General features: G+C 34.4%; 3 protein-coding genes across 3 annotated transcripts in view; 2 read left to right on the top strand and 1 right to left on the bottom strand.

Annotated features, from left to right (window-relative positions):
* Nucleotides 1-5436: 5436 nt before the first annotated feature.
* LOC126732425 (40S ribosomal protein S6-like) lies at nt 5437-7997 on the top strand. Its single transcript, XM_050435270.1, has 6 exons — nt 5437-5594; nt 5688-5752; nt 6706-6763; nt 6870-6978; nt 7110-7382; nt 7486-7997. Exons 1-6 carry the CDS (start codon nt 5589-5591, stop codon nt 7722-7724), a joined length of 750 nt encoding a protein of 249 aa, XP_050291227.1. The 5' UTR covers nt 5437-5588; the 3' UTR covers nt 7725-7997.
* Nucleotides 7998-16157: 8160 nt separating this feature from the next.
* Nucleotides 16158-18808, bottom strand: LOC126732421 (peroxidase 17-like). Its single transcript, XM_050435267.1, has 3 exons — nt 18537-18808; nt 18195-18386; nt 16158-16920 (listed from the first exon to the last, which is right to left on the bottom strand). The coding sequence occupies exons 1-3, from the start codon at nt 18729-18731 to the stop codon at nt 16303-16305; spliced, it is 1005 nt and encodes a 334-aa protein (XP_050291224.1). The 5' UTR covers nt 18732-18808; the 3' UTR covers nt 16158-16302.
* Nucleotides 18809-19558: 750 nt separating this feature from the next.
* LOC126732420 (uncharacterized) overlaps nt 19559-22188 on the top strand; it is an 84223-nt gene continuing 81593 nt past the window's right edge. Inside the window, exon 1 of the mRNA XM_050435266.1 lies at nt 19559-19596. Within this exon, the coding sequence (XP_050291223.1) occupies nt 19565-19596 (32 nt within the window). The 5' untranslated portion in view covers nt 19559-19564. The remainder of the gene's footprint in view (nt 19597-22188) is intronic.

Here is a 22188-nt window from a genome sequence, read left to right as displayed (position 1 = left end):
TCAACATATCCTTTTTACTAATATTATTTTTTATTTTCCCCTACCTCTTTTTGTACTTTTTGGCTTGAATTAAATCTAACCGCTCTTCTTCATTGATTGCTCTCATTTACACGTAACCAAACAATTTCAAACAACTGTTCCCCATCTTTTCATCATCAACATAATCTAAAGTATAATTTATAAAGAAGATAGCACCAAGATATCTCAGCGTCATTGTATCAGCATGATCCAAATAGCATAAGACCACGGAAATCCATAAAATATGGATATTATAAGTCATATAATATATATATTTTTTAATGTTATCAAGGTAGGTATACTTCTGATTAACAATGTTACGTGCTCATAAAATAATCAAAGTCTAAAACGTCAGCCGCCTGCGTAGAGAATGTTGATTGGCTGTGCAAGATTAAATTTGCACCGACGACACAGAAATGGATCGGAAAGTGCTACAAACTTTATTATAAAAGTCAATAAACTAGTGGGTTTTAGTTAGCTCAACTGGTAAAGTCTCTGATGGTTGTATAAGAGATCTGGAGTTCAATCCCTGCCTACACCGAAAAATTGATTGGTGTCTTAGTCTGATGATAAAGAGTTATCATTAGGAGCAGACGGCATAGGTTGAAACTATCTAAAAAAAAGAGTCAATAAACTAATGTGATAATGAATCTAATCGGTATCACTTCAACATTTTTCCTCCAAAAAAAAAAAAAAAAAAGTTTTACTTCAACATATAATAAATAAATACTTGAACTGTTTTTTTGTTACTCCTCACTTTATAAAGCCTATACAATAAAATTTACAATCCTTAGCACTACTCAAAGTTTCAAATGAAATTGCCATATTTGGGAAATAGAGATAGAAGTACAACACGTCTAGTGGGCAAGACTCGAGTGGGTTTTTTTTTTTTTTTTTAACAAACATTAATTAGGGATAATTATACTTTATCATCATAAATTATACTACTGTTTACATTTACCACCCTAACCCATGTTTCACTTTGCATCATACCATCAATTAGACTATTAACTTGGACAGAAAAGCATGTCACGTATACGTGACCTCTGTATAAGTGGCACCACATGAAAAAACTAAATTGTCCATCTTCAATCCCTTAAAACAAAGTTGTTTAACAAATATAACCCTTATGGTGCTACATAACCTTTGTTTTAAGGGATTAAAATGGATAATTCGGTCTTTTAATGTGGTGCCACATATGTAGAGGTCATGTAAGTCACATGTGACATGTTTTTTAGTCCAAGGTAAAAGCCTAATTAACAGTATGGCACAAAGTGAAACACAGGTTATAGTTTACAGCAATAATCATGCATTATATTAGGATGATAAGCAGTGGCAGTTCCAGGAATATTTTTCAAGGTGGTCATTATTGACCGAAATTTAATAAAAAGAAAACTTCATATATTGACCAAAACGCGCACACACACAAATACATAAAGTCTAACAATTTTCTTCTACAAAATTTCTTATTTTGAATTCTATACATATAGTCTCATTATTAATGTTACAAGTTACATCTCTTTTAAAATTTTAGTTAGATAAAAAATTTATTGGGATTTTTCTTTTTATTTGTAATGACTCAATAAATTGTTAAAAGGGCCAAAATTCAAAGATAAAGTTTAGCTATAAACTTAGTCGTAGCCTAAGACTACAACTCTCACTGAACAAATTAATATAGCTACATATTTTGAAAATCTAATTATTGAATTGCATGTTCTTTTTATTCTTAAAACACATGTCAAATTTCATGTTAATCAGATGTTATTTACTATTTGATTCATAAACTTAAATTATTATGTAATTTTAGACTACAAAAACTCAAAATTTAAAGATTTGATTGATGACATAGCTATTGACCTCTGATCTTTTTGAAATTTTGCAAATATGGAGGATATAAGAAGAAAATGTAATCCAATGGTGAATTTGTCACAATTCACATCAAAAATAAAATATATTGAGTGGAGTTGTAGTCTTAGTCTACAATCAAGTTTATTGCCAATTTTTTTCCAAAAATTAATTATGTTGAGCCTAAAAAATTTTAGGGTGGTCACAAATATTTTTTAAGGATAATAAAATCATAAAATTTTTAAAATTTATATATAACAATTAATTTTTTTGCTAGGTTAGGGTGGTCCTGTGACCTCCCTGAACTCCATGTGGAGCTTCCAGTGATGATAAATGTAAATGGAGGTATAGTTTAAGTCGTAACGATTAATTTTTCTCATTAATTTTTTTAAAATAGCTTTTATATATATATATATATAGAAAGAAAGAAAGAAAGAAGAAGCTAAGTTAGCTAACATCATTGGATTTTGTTTCTTTCAAGGACTTGCAAAAGAACGGCTAGACGGCACGAATATGGACCAGGGTATTGTTTATGTTCACTCCACACCAAAATAATGCATAATGCATGCACATATTTTTGTGGCCATAATTGCGATACATTATCTGGTTTGCATTTCTATGTGAACCCTAACCAGTAAAACATATAGATATAGGTATGTCTTGTAGTCTTGTTGGCAAAAATGGCAAAATACCTCTTTTGTCAAAACTTTCCAGTAAAATGCCCCACGTCTGAAACTATTTAGGAATATGGTCCTATTTTGAAACTCGATTTTTAGAAAATCGAGTTTCAATGAAAAACTCAATTTGCCGAAAATCGAGTAGTTATTTTTTTTATTTTTTTTTAAAGTTTGATTGCCTATAACTCGATTTTCGCCAAATCGAGTTTAAAACAGGGACATATCTTTAAATAGTTTCAAACAGGAGGCATTTTGTTGGAAAGTTTCAGCGAAAATGGTATATCTCCATTTTGGCCTAGTCTTGTTAGATATTTGGGCCATTTTAACGACCTAAATGTGGGGTTTATCTTATCCCCTATCTCCTTTATGGGACGTATTGGTTGGGTTAGGTTATTTATAAGATATTCACAACCCCCACCCTTTAAAAACAAAAACAAAAAACAAAAACAAAAATTCAAATGCAATTGGTAGAGTGGCCGAGGATGATATTTAGAGTTTTTATTTCTTACATCCACTTTTGAGTAGTTGATAAAGAAATAAGATATCCTCCGTCAAAATCCAAATACTACTTTATCATTGTTCTAATCATTGTATTTTTTATTAATTTGGTAGCTCACTCCACGCACTCATTAGATTTTCAAATTAGCAGCATCGAACACACACACACACACACAGATTTTATGTTTTACACCTTATTCAACATATTACAATCATATATTATTATTGCCTAGGAAACTTTGAGCAAGATGGAATCTTATCCCCTCCTTTGTAATTTCTCTTTTATATAAGATAATTCAATAAGGATAGATGAGAAAATGAGATTTGAATCATGGACATTTCTATTAGAAATACTAAAATGTGTCAATTGAATTATAAAACCATTGGCTGCAATCACATATTATTAGTATGTATATACAACATTTAATTTTCATTATAAATCTACAAAAAACTGGGGCTATAGCAGTGTTTTTAAATTGCGGCTACAGCCCCAAAAATCGTTGGTATAGGTCCAAATGGGCTATCCCAGCGATTTTTTTCCCGGCGCTTCCTAGCACTGTTCAACGAGTGTGACAATAGGTTTGGCTGACATGTTTTTTAATATGCAAGGATATTACATGTTTTTTTTTTTTAAGCAAGAAATTGTATATTATTATATAATTAAAGTTGAGCACCAAAAGTTATGGTTTTGCCAAGTAGTTCTTTTCTCTTTATAACTACACTCTCATTAATTATTAAATTAGTTTAGTTAATTTATAATTATCATTGCAGATTTATGTAATTTTTCTTAAAAATTTTACAAGTAGAACAGTCATTACAAGAAAATCGTCATTATTTTTTTCATGTCTTATAATTTAATAAAGCGTAATATTACATTCATAACATTTTCACATGATAAGTTGTTACTGATTTTAATCTAGGTCCACCGCTGAAATTATTTTTTTACTCATTAATAACAACCAATAATGACCTTTCACCTAAAATTTATTGTGAAAATATTATAAAAATAACATTTCTCTTTACTAATTATGATTTAGATTTTATAATTATCCAATCACAAGAATGTATCATATTGAAATGGAGAGTTCTCATTTGTTGGTTGATAAGATCAAGGGTTATGCCTGTTCCAATCTATTTCTTGGTCTTTTAAATTTCTTTCTTAGAATATGAAATTCTAATTTGATTTTATTTGATATTATTGCCATGAAAACTTTTAAACTATTTGAGCCATTGGTTTGATTCATCATAATTATTTTTCTTCATTTAACATTTGAAATTTGGTTTTACTAGGCAAAGCTATTAATTCATCCTAAATTAATGGGCTCATTGTTATCTATATCTATACTATTTATAAAAAGATTTCTCTCTTTGAACTGAATTTTTTTTGTGGTTCAAAAATATCCTCATTAATGAAGAGTAACTTCTCTTAGAAATAAGGTCATAAATGTTAAATAACAAATTTCATTTTGAATTCAAAAAGAGAACTCCTAAAATTTTGGATTTTTTCCCTTTAAGTTCATCTTTTTATTCCCTCAAATTTAGCATTTTTTATTCCATTTTCATCAAAATAAAAGTAAAACACACCCCATTTAAAAAAAAAAAAAAAAAAAAAAAAAAAAAAACATAAAATTTAGCATTCTTTCCCCCTCACGTTTCATTTTATTTTTCCTACCCAAACCTTTCTTTATATCACTGTACCACTTTTAACACACGTTTAAAAAAGAAATTACAGTTGCTGCTAGATTGGGATCTGGTGTAATAGTTAGGGCTATTACACCATACAATACTTCTCACATTATTTTTACTTTTTCAAAATTTTTAACTTTTTTTAAACTCTCAACCTTTTTACCTTTTTAACTTTCTTGATCCAATGGTTAGTACCAAAAGTTAACTTTTTAACTTTTAATCTGAACCATTGAGAATGTATTGCACCAGATCTCAATTCGTTACTGCTTATCTCTAACGTTTATTATTTTTATTTGTTTGAAAAATAAAAATATATATATTTTCAAATTATAATAGATGCAAATTATTAACTTTTATAAAAAAATAAAATAAAATTTTGCTGCCTTTTATTTCTATTATATATATATATATTTTTTTTTTGAGTCTGGACTAGCGAATTGGGCAAAATCAATGAAAACCAGCTCTACATATCCACCCAAAAGAATCTAATAGGCCTAGAGGCCCAAAATAAAACATTCCAATCTTATTCGGCCCATGACAACATGTATTCAAAGGCCCAATAGGGAATCCAAAATGGGGTAATGATATGGTACAGACAGTCCTACTACACTTAAATACTGTACCCCAATAGAATCAAAACCCAAAACACCCGCATCCAAATCAACGGCATGTAATTCACTCACACGGATTACTATTATTGACTTAATAACACCGAAGACTTCCTTACTCTCAGATATATAAAAGGCTTCCCAAAGCCACGTCCAAAAACCCTAAATCGCTACGAAGAGCCTCAGCGGAGCAAGGAAGAGCCAGAAGCGGCATTTTCTCATCGCCGCTGTAGCGTAGCGATCGCGTTCATCGAAAATGAAGGTTCGGATCTATCAAAACTATCAAAGTCTCTCTCTGAAACCCTAACTTTCTTTGATTCTTACATATCCACTTTTGCTTTTCGTTTCGTTTCAGTTCAACATTGCAAACCCCACCACTGGGTGCCAGAAGAAGCTCGAAATCGACGACGATGCCAAACTGTACCTCTCTCTCTCTCTCTCTGTGATTAATTTTGGTGGAATTGTAAATTTATTTGGATCCAATTGTATTCAATAGGGTTGTGATAAAGATTTGGTTGTGAATAACCTGTATATGTCTTTGCAATGAATAGAGTTTTGTGTTTAATAATAATTTATTGGCATTGAAATGCATTATTAGCCATTTTATGTTTGATAATAATCAAGGTTAAACTTTGTGTGTAATGAATAATCTGGCATCTGCATTATTGATTTGCATTGTGAGTTTTGATTGCTATCTTTCTTTGTTGTTGGCTTAATGCCCATAGAAAAAAGGTCTACAATGTATGATAGAAAAATGTGTAGAATTTAAACGGATTTGCCTGAAAAAATGAAGGAAGAGAGCGGATGGTGGTTGTTGTGTATGAAGAAAGAGAAACAATTAAAAAATCAAGAAAATTTGATATTGTAATGAAATGTAGTCTAAAAAAGATAATTTGTTGTTGGTTGTTTAAAGTAGGTTCTTATGCTAAAATATGTAGGAATTTTTGTACAAGCTGATGCGAATTCTCTTACACTTTTATGTTTAGGAATGTCATGTACTGTTGTTGTTATCTTAGGTTCCCTATTTAGGAAAACTTAGGTACTTTTTCCTTAGGTGCCGTAACTTACTGCATTGACTAATGCACTGTAGACAGTCTAACTTTCTCGAGGATGATTAAAATTCGACCATGCGAGTTATTGGTTAAGCAACATTGTTAAAGTTAATCCAGGAACCTTGGGTACTTAAGTTTTCCCAATGTATTCATATGTTTGTATGTCTCCCTGTCTGCCTGGCTCTATGTTTGTTTTGTGGCCACAGATGTGTGTATTTTAAAGTGCAACTTTTTTATGCTGTTCTCTTCTTTTTTTCATTCGCAAATTTTATGTTGCAATTGAGAAGTAACCGAAATTCCAATCTTAAATTACTATTACAGCCGGGCATTTTGGGACAAGAGGATCTCACAAGAAGTCAATGGAGATGCACTGGGTGAGGTATGGACCGTATGGTTGTTTGTAGTTTTCTTTTTAACCTTTTGCTATTTTTACTTTTGAAGTTGTGCTGCATTAAAAATTTTCCTTTTTTTTTTTTTTTTGGCAGGAGTTCAGGGGTTACATGTTTAAAATCATGGGAGGCTGTGACAAGCAGGGTTTTCCAATGAAGCAGGGAGTGTTGACTCCTGGCCGTGTTCGTCTCTTGCTCCACAGAGGTTTGTTTGTTGTGTATTATTTGTGTACTTTTTTGCTTTTGTGAGGAAATAACTTGGTGTGCATTTCCAGCAAACGTTTGGATTTGTTTTGTTGTCATTGTCACTAATTGGTGCAGAGTTTGTTTGAACAGGAACCCCTTGCTTCCGTGGTCATGGCCGCAGGAATGGAGAGAGGAGAAGGAAGTCTGTCCGTGGATGCATTGTTAGCCCAGACCTCTCAGTTTTGAACTTGGTTATTGTGAAGAAAGGTGATAATGACCTTCCTGGACTCACTGATGTTGAGAAGCCAAGAATGAGAGGTCCAAAGAGGGCATCAAAGATTAGGAAGCTGTTCAACCTCTCCAAGGACGATGATGTTAGGAAGTACGTCAACACATACCGCAGAAACTTCACATCCAAGACTGGTGAGTTTGCTGATCAGTTTATTAATTACTATCCTAGTCAACTGTGAACAATTAGCATTCATAATTTCATTCATTATAAAATGTGTATATTTTATCTTCACAGGAAAGAATTGCAGCAAAGCTCCCAAGATTCAGAGGCTGGTGACTCCTCTGACTTTACAAAGGAAGCGAGCAAGGATTGCAGACAAGAAGAAGAGAGTTGCAAAGTCCAAGTCGGCTGCAGCGGAGTACCAGAAGCTTCTTGCCACTAGGATGAAGGAGCAGCGTGAACGCCGTAGTGAGAGCTTGGCAAAGAGGAGATCCAAGCTCTCTGGAGCTTCTAAGCCATCTGGGACTGCTTAGGTTCTCTATGGTGTTTATTTGATATTTTTTTCACTGAATTAAACATGTCTGGATCATAGATAGGGAAAGGTAATTTTGATTTGTTCTCTAGATTCTTGGCCTTCATTTGGATGCTCTGTTGCACCGGATGTGTTAAGTTTGAGTTTTGTTTGCTTATTTAATGTTGCGGATCTAGTTTTCATTTAATGTGAGAATTCTGAACCTTGACTTTCAAACCATTTTGCTCATTGCAATCGGTTAAAAATGAAATACTTTGTCAAAGTTATTTGGTTACTCCCTTGTGTTCTGATGCTCCGTGGAATCGGTACTTGACCACTGTTAATCTTAGTTCTGAAATGCTGTATGTGACACGGAACTCTCATATCTAGTTGACCTGGGTTGCATAGAAGTTTTGAATTGGCATTCTAGGTACTTAAAAAAAAGGATCACAGAATAGGTAAAATAATTGGGTTTAGTTTTGGGAAGGGATGAATCTTGTAGGTGTGGTTTTTGGAAAAGGGAGGTACTAAATGTACCATAAGAGGGGAGGAGTTTGGGAATTTTTGTAGGGTGGAAGTTTCAAATTTAAGGTAGTATATATTTTTCTTTGGCAGGGTGGGTGGTGGCCCTGGTGCGGGGTATGCCCGTCTCCCTCCTTGGCTCCGCCATTGGGAGGACCTCGCTATCTCTCTCATCATGGTTTTAAAACCGGACCAGTTAAATAGGTATTGGAGTGTTGGACCCTAAGCCAAGAATTGGTAAAATTTGATAACTTTTTGAGTTCTTTGGTTGTTCCGGTTTTTAAAATTATGTCTTTTATACATTCATTAATTTTAGGTTAAAATGCAAAATTCACTTTCTAAGTTTCACAATTTTTCATTTTAGTACTATAAGTTTGGGTTTTGTCATTTCAATTCTTTAAGTTTTTTTTTTTCCTTATCAATTAAGTCGATTTTGGCCTTAATTAATATTTATTTATTTATTTATTTCTTAATCTTAGAAAAAACGTTTAAAAGAAAAACAGAATTCCAATTAGAGGAATACGTAGTCCCACCCACACCTGAATAACAATTCAAACCCATCTTTGAAACCTCATATACCCATCAATTATTGCCGTCCAAGTAACTACATTCAAGCAAAATTCAAGCATCACCTTTCCTTTTCCCTTTGCAGTACCCATCAACCAAAGAGCTCCAAGAAACCACATCTCTTTCCATCATACCCTCAAAAACTCGACCCACCATGATGGGAGGCTTAACTAGTGCTGGGTCCATGCCTGTCGGCCTCCGGAGCTAGGTGCTATGATGTGAGTATTGGGTATGGTGGGTTACAGTATTTTTTTTTTTTTTTAATAGACCACCTTGCAACGATGAAGGTTTTGTAAGGACTGGGCTACTTTTGATTTATTTATTTATTTATTTTTTTTTTTTGAGAAGAAAGACCATAAACTTTCATTAAATCAAACTAGCCAAAATCAGCTTGAAGTACACTTTGTAACTGTGGTGAAACATCCTACATCCACACTAAATAACCACTAACATGTCTACCTAGGATATGTGCTATGCTATTCCCTTGTCTGTGAGTGTGAGGGAAACTCAAGCTACAGAAAACATCCATAGTCGGTCTTACTGCAGAAATCAGGTGACCAAACATGGTAAGTGTTAAGGGCCATTTGTGAGAATCCAGGTAGAAAGAAGAAAAGCCCAACAACGAGGGCAGTAAAGAATTGGCAAGCAGATGGCAAAACCATTAGGCCTAAGCGGTAGGAATAATGGATCACAGGCCCATGAAATAAACAAATGAGTTTTGAAGAGGTAAGTGGACTTAAAGAAGCCCAGAAAGGGAGAAATAGCATTTCATGGGCAGTGTATGATGTAGAAAAGTGAGAAAGGGCCGCTACAGGCCCAAAGTAATGCAAACTAAGAAAGTAAGGGGTTTATGGCAGGCCCATGAACCCCAAGGATGAGAATAAGGTAATTGGGCCAGGGAAGCCCAATGAAGTTAGTAAAAGCTCATGGGAATGCAAAATTAGTAAAAGGGCCAAGGAAGTCCAAAAAAAGCAAGTAGACCAAGGATGCCCAAGAGAAAGACAAAAGGGACACAGGAGTCCATAAGTAAGAAAAAACCAGTGGCCATACCAAGCCACTGGGGGAAAGAGTAAATAGCTGGCCTAAAGAGGTCCAGCAAGATTTAGTCATTACAGCAGGAATAACAGAACAATATGGGAGGAAATGAGGGAAATTAAGAAGTGGGCCAAAGAAATATAAGGTCCATCATCAAATAAGGCCCAGCTCCTAAGAGGAGCGGGAAATCAAAAAGCAACCCACATTAAAGGTCAAAGAAAACAGACGACAAGCTATGCAGGCAAGCCTCCAAACCATGGCAGACAAATGGGCAGCAGGTAGATTTTGGACACATATGGAAGGAAGGCATGCGCAAGGCCCAGGCTCCACCAACTTATACCTAGCCAATACAAAGCATGGTGAGGTCGAGGGTCAGAGATTCAAAGGGCATGGTTTGGTGGTGGGGAGAGGGGAAAAATCTATTTTTGAGGTTCTGACTCAGGCTCTTTCAGGGAGGTGTCTTGCTGGGATGACTTACTACCCAAAAGAAGCAAGCTGAGTTGAAACCACTAGTTGCATGCCATGAGGGATAGAAAGAGAGGAAGAACCCAGACCGTAGCAGAAAAAGGTGCCACGACAGACAAGCAAACAAAATACCTTTCTTTGTCTGGTGATGGGGGGGTGGCATACAGACGGAACAGTGATGGTCGGCCAGTACACTTAGACCAGACAAAGGAGGTTAAGAGCTAAAACAGTAAAATTCGGTCACGTCAGGCACTATAAAAAGAAGGTCTTGCTGTGAACAGAAAACAAGGTAACAACGGGAACCTTGATTAAGAAATAGAAATTTGAAAAGAGAAACCAAGAAATAGAAAAAGAAACGAGTGGGAAAGAAATAAAGAAAACAACCAGAAAGAAAACAAAGTGAGAATTAGAACGGCAGGCATGCACCGGTAGATTGATTCCCTCTCTCCCTCATGAAATCCTGCTCTTTGTGAAAACCACAAGGAGCTTCTGTGCATAAACCACTCAGGTTTGTTTCCCTCAAGACAGTTAATCTCCACGGCAAGACTTTTCCTGAGAGATTAATTGCGTTGAGAAGGAACGTTCTTTCCTCTCTGGTTTTGCTCCTGCGGATCGAACTTTAGTTGATTTCCTAATATTCTGATTAACCCATACATATTAATACTTGTTCACTTCTGTTCTGTTCTTTCCCTTCCGTAAAAATGATTATTATTGTTGCTGTTATTGTGTTCGAGGGTTGTTTGGTCATTTCCCACTGAGTGGCTAGATATTTTATTTATTTTATTATTATTATGTCTGTCTGCCACAACTTGTCTAAAACAATTTTGTCTGCCGTAAGCACGTTTCTGGCAAATCTGGCCTAGTTTGTGCACAAGCCGAACTAGCAGCTGAACCGATTCCAACTCCCTTATCCAGAAAACTTGGGCCTAGTGCTGCAGGAAGCAACCCAACACCGCTAGCACAGCCCACCACTTTACAGTAAGTGACTCCTCCTTACTCTTCAGGGTTTTAATCACCACTTCTAAATCTCCCTCAATGATGATAGATGAAAATCCAAGCTCAGCTACAAAGGAAACCGCTCAGACTACTGCCAGAGCTTCAATGTCCTCGATGGAAGGGGGAAGCATGATATTCTCGGACAAGGAAGCGAGGACCTGACCTTGATGGTTTCGTATCACCACACCCAACCCCGCTCTTTTATCTTCTCTAAATACAACCCCATCAGATCAAAGTTTTCCTTGAGTTTTGTCACTGGTGGGGGTTGCCATCTAACTTGCCGACCTTTTGCTCTCAGTAACTGAGGTTGCCGCTTCGGAAGCACCTGCAGAAAATCATGTAACATTTGGGTGGCAAAGGGGTCGATTTGATTATAAGGAAGTCTTTCTGGCTGACCCTAACTTGGTTCCTGCGATACCATATTGTCCAAGTGAGAATGGCGAATTTCTCCATGTCCTTACTTTCAGCAATAACGTGTTGAACTAAAGCCTGAAAAGTTGGGAAGCTTGAAACTCCTCTGAAGGATTGATTTGGGAAAGGCACGACAGTGATCACAAGTACTCTCAATCATAACTTTCCTATGAAGCAAATTCGTCTTTGTTAGGATTGCATTCTTACACACTCTCCACAAGAAGTTCCTAACTTTATTTGGAACAGTAGCCTCCCAAATATTCTTCCAGAGAACTTGATGAGGGCTCGGGTTGTTTGAGCTTGTAATTTGACTTTAATTTTCTTTAATAAAAAAATTATAGCCAAATTTGACAGTATAGTTGCCTGAAGAGACAAATGGCCAAATTACTTTATCCTCAGTCCGATTCTAACTCAAAGGGATACTCAATATCAATTCAGCTTCTTGGGGAGTGAACAAACCATTGATTAATTCAAACTCCCACTTGTGAGAAACCGGATTGATGAGATCCACCACTTTGGCTTCTTGAAATCCTTCCACTACTGGTGATTGCACTGTAGGGTGATCCAAAGATGGTAACCAAGCATCATTCCACACGCTGATATTCTCCCCACAGACCACTCTCCATCTTGCTCCTCTCTTCAACACATCTCTTCCTTTCAATGTACCCTACCAAGCATAGAGAATTTTTATTGTGTAGGAGACGCCATGCCTGTTTATGCCTGTTTTGCTAAGAGAGCATCCTTGAAACCCATACCTCCATCTTTCTTTGGTTGGCAAAGAGTCTCCCACTTCACTCAATGGACTTTCCTATGATCTCCTCTTTGTTCCCACCAAAATTGATTAACAAGACTTTCAATCTTAGAACATAAACCTACTGGGAGTTCAATGCAACTCATGGTATAGGTGGAGATTGCTTGAACCACCGCTTTAATTAATACCTCCCTAACTGCTTGTGAAAGTAGTAAGAAGAAGGTAGTTTTGTTCTTATTAATCTGCTGACCAGAACATCTACCATAAATCTCCAGAGTTTCAATTACTTTTTGGCACTCCTGCATTGTTGTCCTGCAAAACAAAAAACTATCATCTGCAAATTGATTTGAGTACCCATTAAGGAAAGTTTTGTAATTTTTATTTGGTTTTATGTGATTTTGGTGAGGTTCATTGCTTAGATATTGCAATCAGCTGTTGTTATTCAGGTGTGGCCCATGTGGGTCTAATTTGGATTTTTTTTTTTAATTATGCTTTTTTCTAAAATTAAGAAATAAAAAAATAAAAAAAAAATAATTATTAACTAAGGTCTAAGATGATGCCATTTTGGTAAGTTAACGGCAGAAACTAACAGCACATTAACGAATGACTTAATTGGGAAGAAATGAAACTTTGAGAATTGAAATGACAAAATCCATACTTATAGGATTGAAATAAAAAATGTTGAAAGTTAGAGGATGGATTTTGTATTTTGGCCTTAATTTTATTGGGTTTTTTTTTACAAATTCATTATTAGATTACATTACCCATTTATAATGTTACACACATACAAAATATTAGGATGATAAAAATTTATAATTATCTTATCTATAAAATGTTTAAATTTAAATTTAACATTATATACAAAATATTAATTTATGGATCATCAAATAATAAACAACATTCGATTAACATAAAATTGTTGTACAAGTTAATTAAGAGCATAAATAATATGTAATTTAATAGTGATATTTTGAAAACTATCCAATAAAAAGTGAGAAGAATTCACATTAGGCTTAACTTAATTCTAAACTCTCTCTCCTTCTCTACAGAAATGTTAATTAAAGTCTGGTTTCTAGGTTGATGGTTGAATTATGTAAACAAATAACTTTTTTTACACACAAAATTAATACAGACAATAAAATTACATAATTTTTGTCACAACTTTTTATCTAACAAACTATGAGTGATGGAGAAAAAATAATGAGTTTATGTGAAAATAATAAATAACCGATCACAATCTAAATAATTGTGACTTTTTTCTTTGGTATTAAAATTGAAAGTTTGGATTTTTGTAAAAACACAATAGCTTGTTTAGACCCTCAAATTAAAATTATGGCTAGATATCTTTTACTCTAACTTATACTAAGTGTGAAACAAGAATAAATGAGCGCAAATAACCGATATCACTACCCTAAGCCATATTCATCTATTATCAACAATAAAAGGTAAGTTTAAGAGTAGCGAAGAGAGATGCAAACACAAGATAACACCAAGATATGTTATCGAAGAGGAAACTGAAAAACTAGGGGAAAAACCTCTCCGCAACCCTCCAAGTCGAAATTGATCTACTAGAGAATAAAGTTGAAGTACACGAATAACAAAAGACCCTCTAAGCCTAGTTTACCTAATGTACTTGAGCTCTCCAAACTCCTGCTACCAACTACCTTCTCGGAATCTTGTCTTCTCTAATTTTTCAGATCTCGCAATTCAGCCCGATTGCATCCATCAATAAATGGCTCCTTCCATTACTTCCCAATAGCACCAAATTCTCATTTTACACTCAGGATGGGTGTGGTAAGTATTTGGGCTATTAACCTTAAGGATATAGAGGTTGAGAGGTAGGAGTTGAGGAAAACCACAAAAAAATGTGTAGATGATTGTGGGTATAACAATCTCTAACTCTCAAGTGTATTTTCTAGAGTTTTCTCTCTGAAAAACATTTCTTACAATTTGTGGATAATGAGGATATATATAATGTGTTTAATGACTTGGTAAAACAAACATAACATTTTGCCAAACAAAAAGTTTCGCGAGTACTTCGCGGGATAGCCTTTCTTACGAGACACTCGCAAAAACCTCCAGGCTGACATGACTTTTCATCTTCCAATCATGTGCTCTACACAGGGCTCTTTTGCAGGTTAAGTTTCTCACAAGACACTTGTGAAATCCACCTTGTTCATCATTTTAAGCTTAAGTTTTCACATTCTCTCACATTCATCCCTTACAATTGAAATCCACATACATACAGAAAAAAAATAATTGAAAAAATTATAATAAAATTTGGCACGAAGTTAAAACCAACACAAAATAATTATAAATTACAACTTTACAAAAATGACTTTCTTTTTTTACAACTTATTGAAATTATAATTTGTAAATGATGATGGGGTCCGATTAATGTGTGTCCTACAATTGAAACCCACATACATACAGAAAAAAATAATTGAAAAAATTATAATAAAATTTGACACGTAATTAAAACCAACACAAAATAATTATAAATTACAACTTTACAAAAATGACTCTTTCTTTTTTTACAACTTATTGAAATTATAATTTGTGAATGATGATAGGGTCCGATTAACATGAACCTTAGGGCACATATTAACAAATCTATTTTTAAAATTTTTTTTATTGAGAATTGAAAAAATTTACCGACACAACTTTTCTAAGATTAGTTTACTATTGTGTGCGGCACAAATTTAGTAAAATCGATGATGATAATGGATTCAACGTACACTCAACGTTAACCATACCTTTATTTTCCGCCATTAACACCCTGACACTCTCTGGTCATGAACTTATTGTCATGTTAAATGTCCAAAAGGTACTTTACATGGTCCCCTATGTTCATGCACATCTCATTTATATGCCTCTAGAATTCTGGCATGTATCAGCGTCTGATTTTGATAGACAAGCAAGCAAACAGAAACAGAACTGCAACGTCCTGTCTTGTCATGCGCACAAAGATGACGTAAAATTATTCGCCGCTCATTCTTTACTTAACATCTGAAATGAAACTTTCAAAGGGTTCTAAAAATAAAATAACATTTTAGAGGATTTTATCTTTCTATTTATAATATAAATGGGCTCTCGGGGTCCGTTTGGATTGAGCTTATTTTTGCTGAAACTGAAAACTGAAACTGAAAACACTGTAGCAAAATAATTTTTAAATGTGTGAATAGTGCTGTGGGACCTATTTTTAATGAAAAAGTTGACAAAAAGTAGAGTTTGTGGGACTCATGAACAGTGCACAAGTGCACTGTTCATAACTGACCGGGTCAATAGTTGCGGCTGGGGAGAAAAAAAAAAAAAAAAAAAAAAAAAAAGAAGGAAACGCGGACGCAAAACGCAGATGGGCTATCCAAACTGCACCTCGGTCTTATTAATCTAAATAGGAATATCATATATTTATAGAGTGAGTAAATTAATATTAATTACAACCACGTCCAAATATAAAACCTTATATCGAGCATTACGTTTATTGTAGCATAAATAAATAAAATAGTAGTCACTCAAGTGTTAATTTTGCTTCCACATTCTATTTTTCTTGTCTATCACCCAACTTCAATTCTACCATTTCTTTAGAAAACAAATGAAAGAGTTCCAATAATGTTAGTTAATCAAGCTCTATAAAAAAAGTTTTACAAAAATTAAAAAGGAGGTAAGGGATCAAAAGAGAATTAAGAAGAGCAAAAAACCCTTCAATGAACAACTTGAACCTGTCAATTTTATTCGATTGTTTCCAATATATTACAACCAAAACCATCCACAACACCACAATATTACAAAGAAAGACAAGTAACCTCTCACTTAAAATATCTTCCATGATATCTTGTCTTCAATAATCAGACTATGACCTCTTCCACTCATGATAGCCCCCCAAAGTCAAACTCTTGATGCCTCGGTTATTAATTACTCTGCAATTACTTCTTATCTCCCCTGGTTGGTTATTTTGCAAGTCACCCAACTTTAGCATTCCATTCACAAGGGCTTTGAAAAACTCACTTTGGTCTTTGCTAAACAACTTCACAAAGTTTCTAGTCTGTGTGAATGTGTACAATGTTTGATCAGAATTGAGAAACCCTCTCCCTGCAACCAAGTCCTTGAAGTATTGATTATCAAACACACGGGGTGTTGCATCAAGGTCTCCTGTGACATTTTGGTCTACATTAGTGGGACACAGCATTTTTAGCTTTTCTCCATACTTTGGTTCAATGGCAGGGTCAGGTTGGCCAGTCCCAGATTGGTTATAAAGTCGAAACATGATGGAAAAACAACGTGCCTGGCCAATAGAGTGAGTCCCAGAAAGAGCTACAAGGTCTTGGACAGAGAGATTGAATTTCTTAAAGAGGTCGATGAGGTAACTTGCATTAGATCTTGGGCTTGGCATGATTTCATTTGATTCTTCTAGCCAGGGAGATAAGCTGTCCAATCTTCCTAGCCTCACCTTCCAATCAGGTCCTCCAGTCTGCTTAAAGGCAACATTGTTACACAATCACTTTCTATTCTGAAACTATTGCAAAAAGAATGGCATCTTTACCTTTAAACCATTTACTTTTTATTTGGTGCCAAAATTAGTCCAACATAGCAAATAGGCTTAATCAAGTGTTGCGTATAACCTTTTGCACATATACTATTGAGATTTTTATGCTATTCAAAATTGACATTTTCTAGATATATTCCAAAGACTGTTTATACTACTATAAAGGAAAGACTAGGTTTTGATTGGAGACTAGGTTTATAGTACTATAAAGAAAAGACCAGGTTTTGATTGGAGAAAATGAATTTGATTAGTGACACTTTAATAATATAATAAATAAATATTTAAATAATATTATACAATCACATTCTGTTTCGAAACTTTTGCAAAGGGAATGACATCTTTGCCTTTAAATTATTTACTTTATATTTGGTATCAAAATTAGTCCAACCTAGCAAATAGGCTTAATCAAGTGCTGCGTACGACTTTTTGCACAAATGTTATTGAGGGTTTTATGCCATTCAAAATTGACACTTTCTCAAAAAACTGCAAAAATTGTTTATAGTACTATAAAGAATAGACTCGGTTTTGATTGGAGATAATAAATTTGATTCGTGACACTTTAATAATATAATAAATAAATATTTTTATAATAATTTATTTATTTCTAATTTTTTAGTTATAAAAAAATATTTAAATTTTAAATGTCTTCGAATTTCCGTTCGAAACACTATAATTTCATGAGATACCAAATTGTTGAGTTACAATACTTTTGATAATTTATTTTTAAATTTTAACAAAATATTTTTTTTATATAATTGATAATACACTACCAGTTGTGTACATACATATATATATATATATATATATATGAATAAAATGAAATTCATAGTATGCTCTCCTTTTAACCCATCATCAGTTCTCCCAAAAAAAGGAAAAAAACACACTTATTATCAATTCATCACACACAACCACCTGTGTGCCCCATCAATATCATCGAGCTAAAATAATATAAAGTACATTCGCCTTTAGACTGTTCTAATTCTTATCTTGTCGTCTTTCGGATATGGCCAAATGATGTAGGTCACGGGTTCCTAGTTGATAAAAGTTTTGACAAAAAGGCCCTACATGGCTGAGAGTTCAGCGACAAACTCAGTGGCTTAAGCCTAAAATCCTCAATTATATTACCTTATCCAAGTTCATATACATGCTAATACGTATTTAAAGATAAAAGCTTAGAAGCGAGTTTGAAGAATAAATACCAGTGCAACAGCATCTCTTGCGGCCATGATTATAATATCTGCGCATGAAACAAGTCCAGGACAAACCTTCTCTAAAGCCTCCTTGATTTCATCGATGACTTCGAAGGATCTTAATGAATTTATATTCGAAAGGGCTTGTTTTTCTCCAGGAATAGTTGGTGTATCATCCAGCAACACAGAAGCATCACAGCCCTATTAATTAATTAATATTGAACTAATTGTTAGCATATAAATCTGGATTTCACAAGTCAATATATGAAGAAATATTGACAACCTTAAAGGGAAAATAAGTGAAACAAACAGATAGGAAACATGAATAGTGTCAAAAGTTTTGGGAGTTACATTAACAAGGCAATCATGGAATTGAAGGCGCATGACGGAGGCGACGCTCCGGGGTTCTCTAATCAAGGCTTTGACCATGACATCTCGGACGATGAATTCAGCATTTGGGCATGTTTGCGAGTAAAAATCTGGCCGGAGTTGGGCTGCTGCGGCCATGGTTATGTGTAAGAGAAAGAGCTTGAAGAAAAGAGACATAGTTTTTGCACTGGTAGGTGGGTCTGTAAAATGGTCCAACTTGGTTAATTTTGTGGACTTTTACATTGCCTCTAGAATAGTTCAATGCATTTATAGATAGTTTATGGGTCCCTCCACTTTGTCGTATTATGATATTATCCGATCTCTCTTCCTTTCTATTTATTTATTTATTTACTTTAACATTTCCCTCATTAATTTATCAGCAGCATGGCTGAGTGCAAAAAGCTAAACATACCGATTATTTTACAATATATTTATAAATGGTTGGTGTAACAAAATTTTACTAGTTTTAATATGGTATATTATTAATATTAAATTTTTACTTACAATAATTATTTAAAATATATTAAAATCACATCAATAATTATAAAAATTTGTATAAAAAAATATTAAAATCACATTAACAATTTGTAAGAATATTGTAAAATAAAGTATTCCTCTTTCTTTTTTGGCTAGTGGATTAATGGAGTCCAAATTTAGAAGGGAAGTCACAGATATTCTTTTTTTTTTTTTTTTTGAAAAGAAGTCACAGATATTCTTGGCATCGGGTATACCAATTCATAAATTTTTTGAATTTGGCACACGAAATAAATAAATAAATAAATAAATAAAATGGCGCATGCTACGGTGATGTTCTACTTTTAGAAGGACAAAGATTAAAATGTACTAAAATTTATGTATTAATTGCTGCCACGGTTGGCTGTTATTGATTGTGACACTCTTTTCTTTCTCTTGCCTTTTATTCTTTTAAGGTCACTGATGGCGAAGAAGACGCTATTAGACCATTGCCTTGGAACCCTGACAATCTTGCTTGGCATTCAAAAATTTCCCGCATGCAGCTGAGGAAGAACCAAACTCTTGAGAAGTTATTCACGCTCTGTGTGATGACATTTTTTTTAGTATAAGTAGTTGAATTAATTGCATGTGTAGATTGATGACCGTTATCAGTTGATTTACATAGGAGATTCTAAATGGAATTAGATTTGATTTCAATTACTTTATTTCTCGTTTGTGTGCGTCTTTGTATCATTCTCTGCTGGCCCTTGTTGAGCTGATCAGCAAGTGCCAATCGAGGTAGGGGCCCTGGCTTCATAATTGTACTCCTCTAGATACATTTCTGAAAAGTAGATTTTTGGAGATAAGATTGTACGGAATTTCTGAAAAGATGCTTAGTGCCATCCATCACATTCTTGAAACTAGATATCATGATTGTGATGCATTTTTCAATGATTTTCGTGTGGTCATTGTTGTCTACCGACTTATGATCAATTGACACTATTTTAGACAGGTTCCCTTAGAGCATCTCCATCCGAAAATGCCATCCCATCTTATTTTACAATCCTAAAAAGTTACTTTACTAATTATATCATACTATTTTCCAATACTTTTAACATTTTAACTTTTATTTTACCATCCTATTCACTAAAATAATATAAATTCTACAATAAAATAATATTTAAAAGTTATCTATCACCCCTCTCTCTCTCTTCATCCCTGTCCTTGTCTCTCAGAGTATTTGTCCCCCTCTCAACAACCATACAACCCAATTATCACCGCACTACCACCACCATGCCTACCATGCCACCATGCCCACTGCCCACCAAAATCCCACCGGAACCAAAAACCCAAATTAAGGAAAAAAAAAAAAAAAACCACCAGATCACTGCCACATCCAACCCATCTAAACCCAAAAGATAAAAATCAATCCATGCCTCATTACAAAACACACACAAAACCCACACAAAACCCAGATCAGCGAAAGCACAAAACCCAGATCGGTGAAACCATTTGACCCACGGCGTCACCAGATCAACGCCGCCACCAACGCCGCCAACATCACACCACATCCAGCCCATCATCAGCGATCTTGAGCGATCCATCATCGGCGACATTGGCAACCCACCAATCTCCACCGATCCAAACCCACACCACCACCTGACCCATGATACACCGATCCACCGATCTCCATGTCGTGACCACGAACCAAACCCAGCTATAGTGCAAGCCTTGAACGAGAAAGAGAGATGTGAGATGAGAGAGACTGAGGAAGGAATCCATAACAAACCCATCGGAATTTATAGCAAACTGATCTGAGATTTTTTTTTAATTTTTTTTTTTAATTTTTATGGAAACAAACTGATCTAAGATAGAGGAGAGAGCAGAACGAGAGGAGGAAGAGGGAGAAAAGAAGAGAAATAATGAGAGAGGAGAGAGAAATTCCCAGGTTAAAAGTATTAAAAAATAATTTTTTTTTTATAACATTCAGCTACAGTACCATCTTACATTTAAGATGATACTGTAGCTCTATGTCAAATTTTTTTTAACATTTAGCCATATGACCTTCCCGTTGCTAGCGTTTTTTGGACTTGTATGCCAAATGTGCCTTACATTTGGCATATAGCAAGCCCAATGTAGATGCTTTTATGAGGGGATTCTGTCATTGTGAAAGTATGATGACAAAATATCTAAGAAGTGTCCTAATGCGTGTAGGGAGTGCCATCTGGATTAGTGACTCAATGTATCTTTGCTGGGTAAAAGATTCTTTCAGCACGGATATTATTTTTGAAATTGAGTTTTGCAACTAGACATGCTGAGATAATTTTATATCCAAATCTTGGATATTCTGCTTTAGCATACTTTGTCCGTTCTCCTTCATCACCATCATTTTTTAAAATATCAAGCCAAAATTTACGAAAATATTTATTTCTACATGGAAAAATATATTTGTAAAATTCTGATTCAAAATGTAGACACAGGCAAAATTCTGGCTCAAAGAAATGAATGTGGGCATCTATTTAACCAAAAGAAAAAAAAAGTACCAATTCTTCAAGTATGTGCTTAGATTTGTTTTACATCTATAGAAACTGTTCAGTATGACATACCATGTGTGAAAATCAGAATAAAATTCTGCTATATTTTATAATCTCGTGACAATTTACGTTTAAAAACAGAGAACTACATTAAGGAAAATTATCATTCCCAGCTGCAAGGGCAGAAACTGAAAAAGGCAAAGTTATGATTGTGCCTCCTTTATTCCCATAATTTTGGATACATTACTTAGAGTGATTTAATTCAAGCTGTAGGAGTGAAAATTAAGGTGTTGAGGGAGTTGTAGTGAAAAACAATATGAAAAAGAGGAGGGTGACAGAGAGTATTAGCTTTAGATAAACTGCAATGGTGGAAATAAAAACAAGTGCTCGACCGCAGTTAGTTGATTAGGATCCATGGAAAACATCACAATTTTATTGGAACAAATTGAAATTATAACTAAGTTGGGCTTGGAGAAACTGTTCACATTGAGTTTTGACATGATTAAGTTTTTTGATATAAATTTTCAATCCTGCAATATATTGGTCTGACTAGATTTATGGCCATTGTTTATTGATAAGATAGTCTGATGGTTGCTTCGTTATTGTTATTGCTGCTACTGCTGTTGTTCTTCCCATCTTATTATTTG

The sequence above is a fragment of the Quercus robur genome, chromosome 6, assembly GCF_932294415.1.
Source record: "Quercus robur chromosome 6, dhQueRobu3.1, whole genome shotgun sequence".
Classification (NCBI taxonomy): domain Eukaryota; kingdom Viridiplantae; phylum Streptophyta; class Magnoliopsida; order Fagales; family Fagaceae; genus Quercus; species Quercus robur.
The sequence above is the reverse complement of the archived record's forward strand: the minus strand, read 5'-3'. Positions and strand labels throughout refer to the sequence as shown.

Coding starts and splice junctions, on each gene's coding strand:
- LOC126732425 (XM_050435270.1), top strand. Junction 5,753..6,705: donor ATCGACGACGATGCCAAACT/GTACCTCTCTCT, acceptor TTACTATTACAG/CCGGGCATTTTGGGACAAGA. Junction 7,383..7,485: donor AAACTTCACATCCAAGACTG/GTGAGTTTGCTG, acceptor TTATCTTCACAG/GAAAGAATTGCAGCAAAGCT.
- LOC126732421 (XM_050435267.1), bottom strand. CDS start 18,731: ATGTCTCTTTTCTTCAAGCTCTTTCTCTTACACATAACCATGGCCGCA. Junction 18,387..18,536: donor TCCATGATTGCCTTGTTAAT/GTAACTCCCAAA, acceptor ATTAATTAATAG/GGCTGTGATGCTTCTGTGTT. Junction 16,921..18,194: donor CAAGAGATGCTGTTGCACTG/GTATTTATTCTT, acceptor GCCTTTAAGCAG/ACTGGAGGACCTGATTGGAA.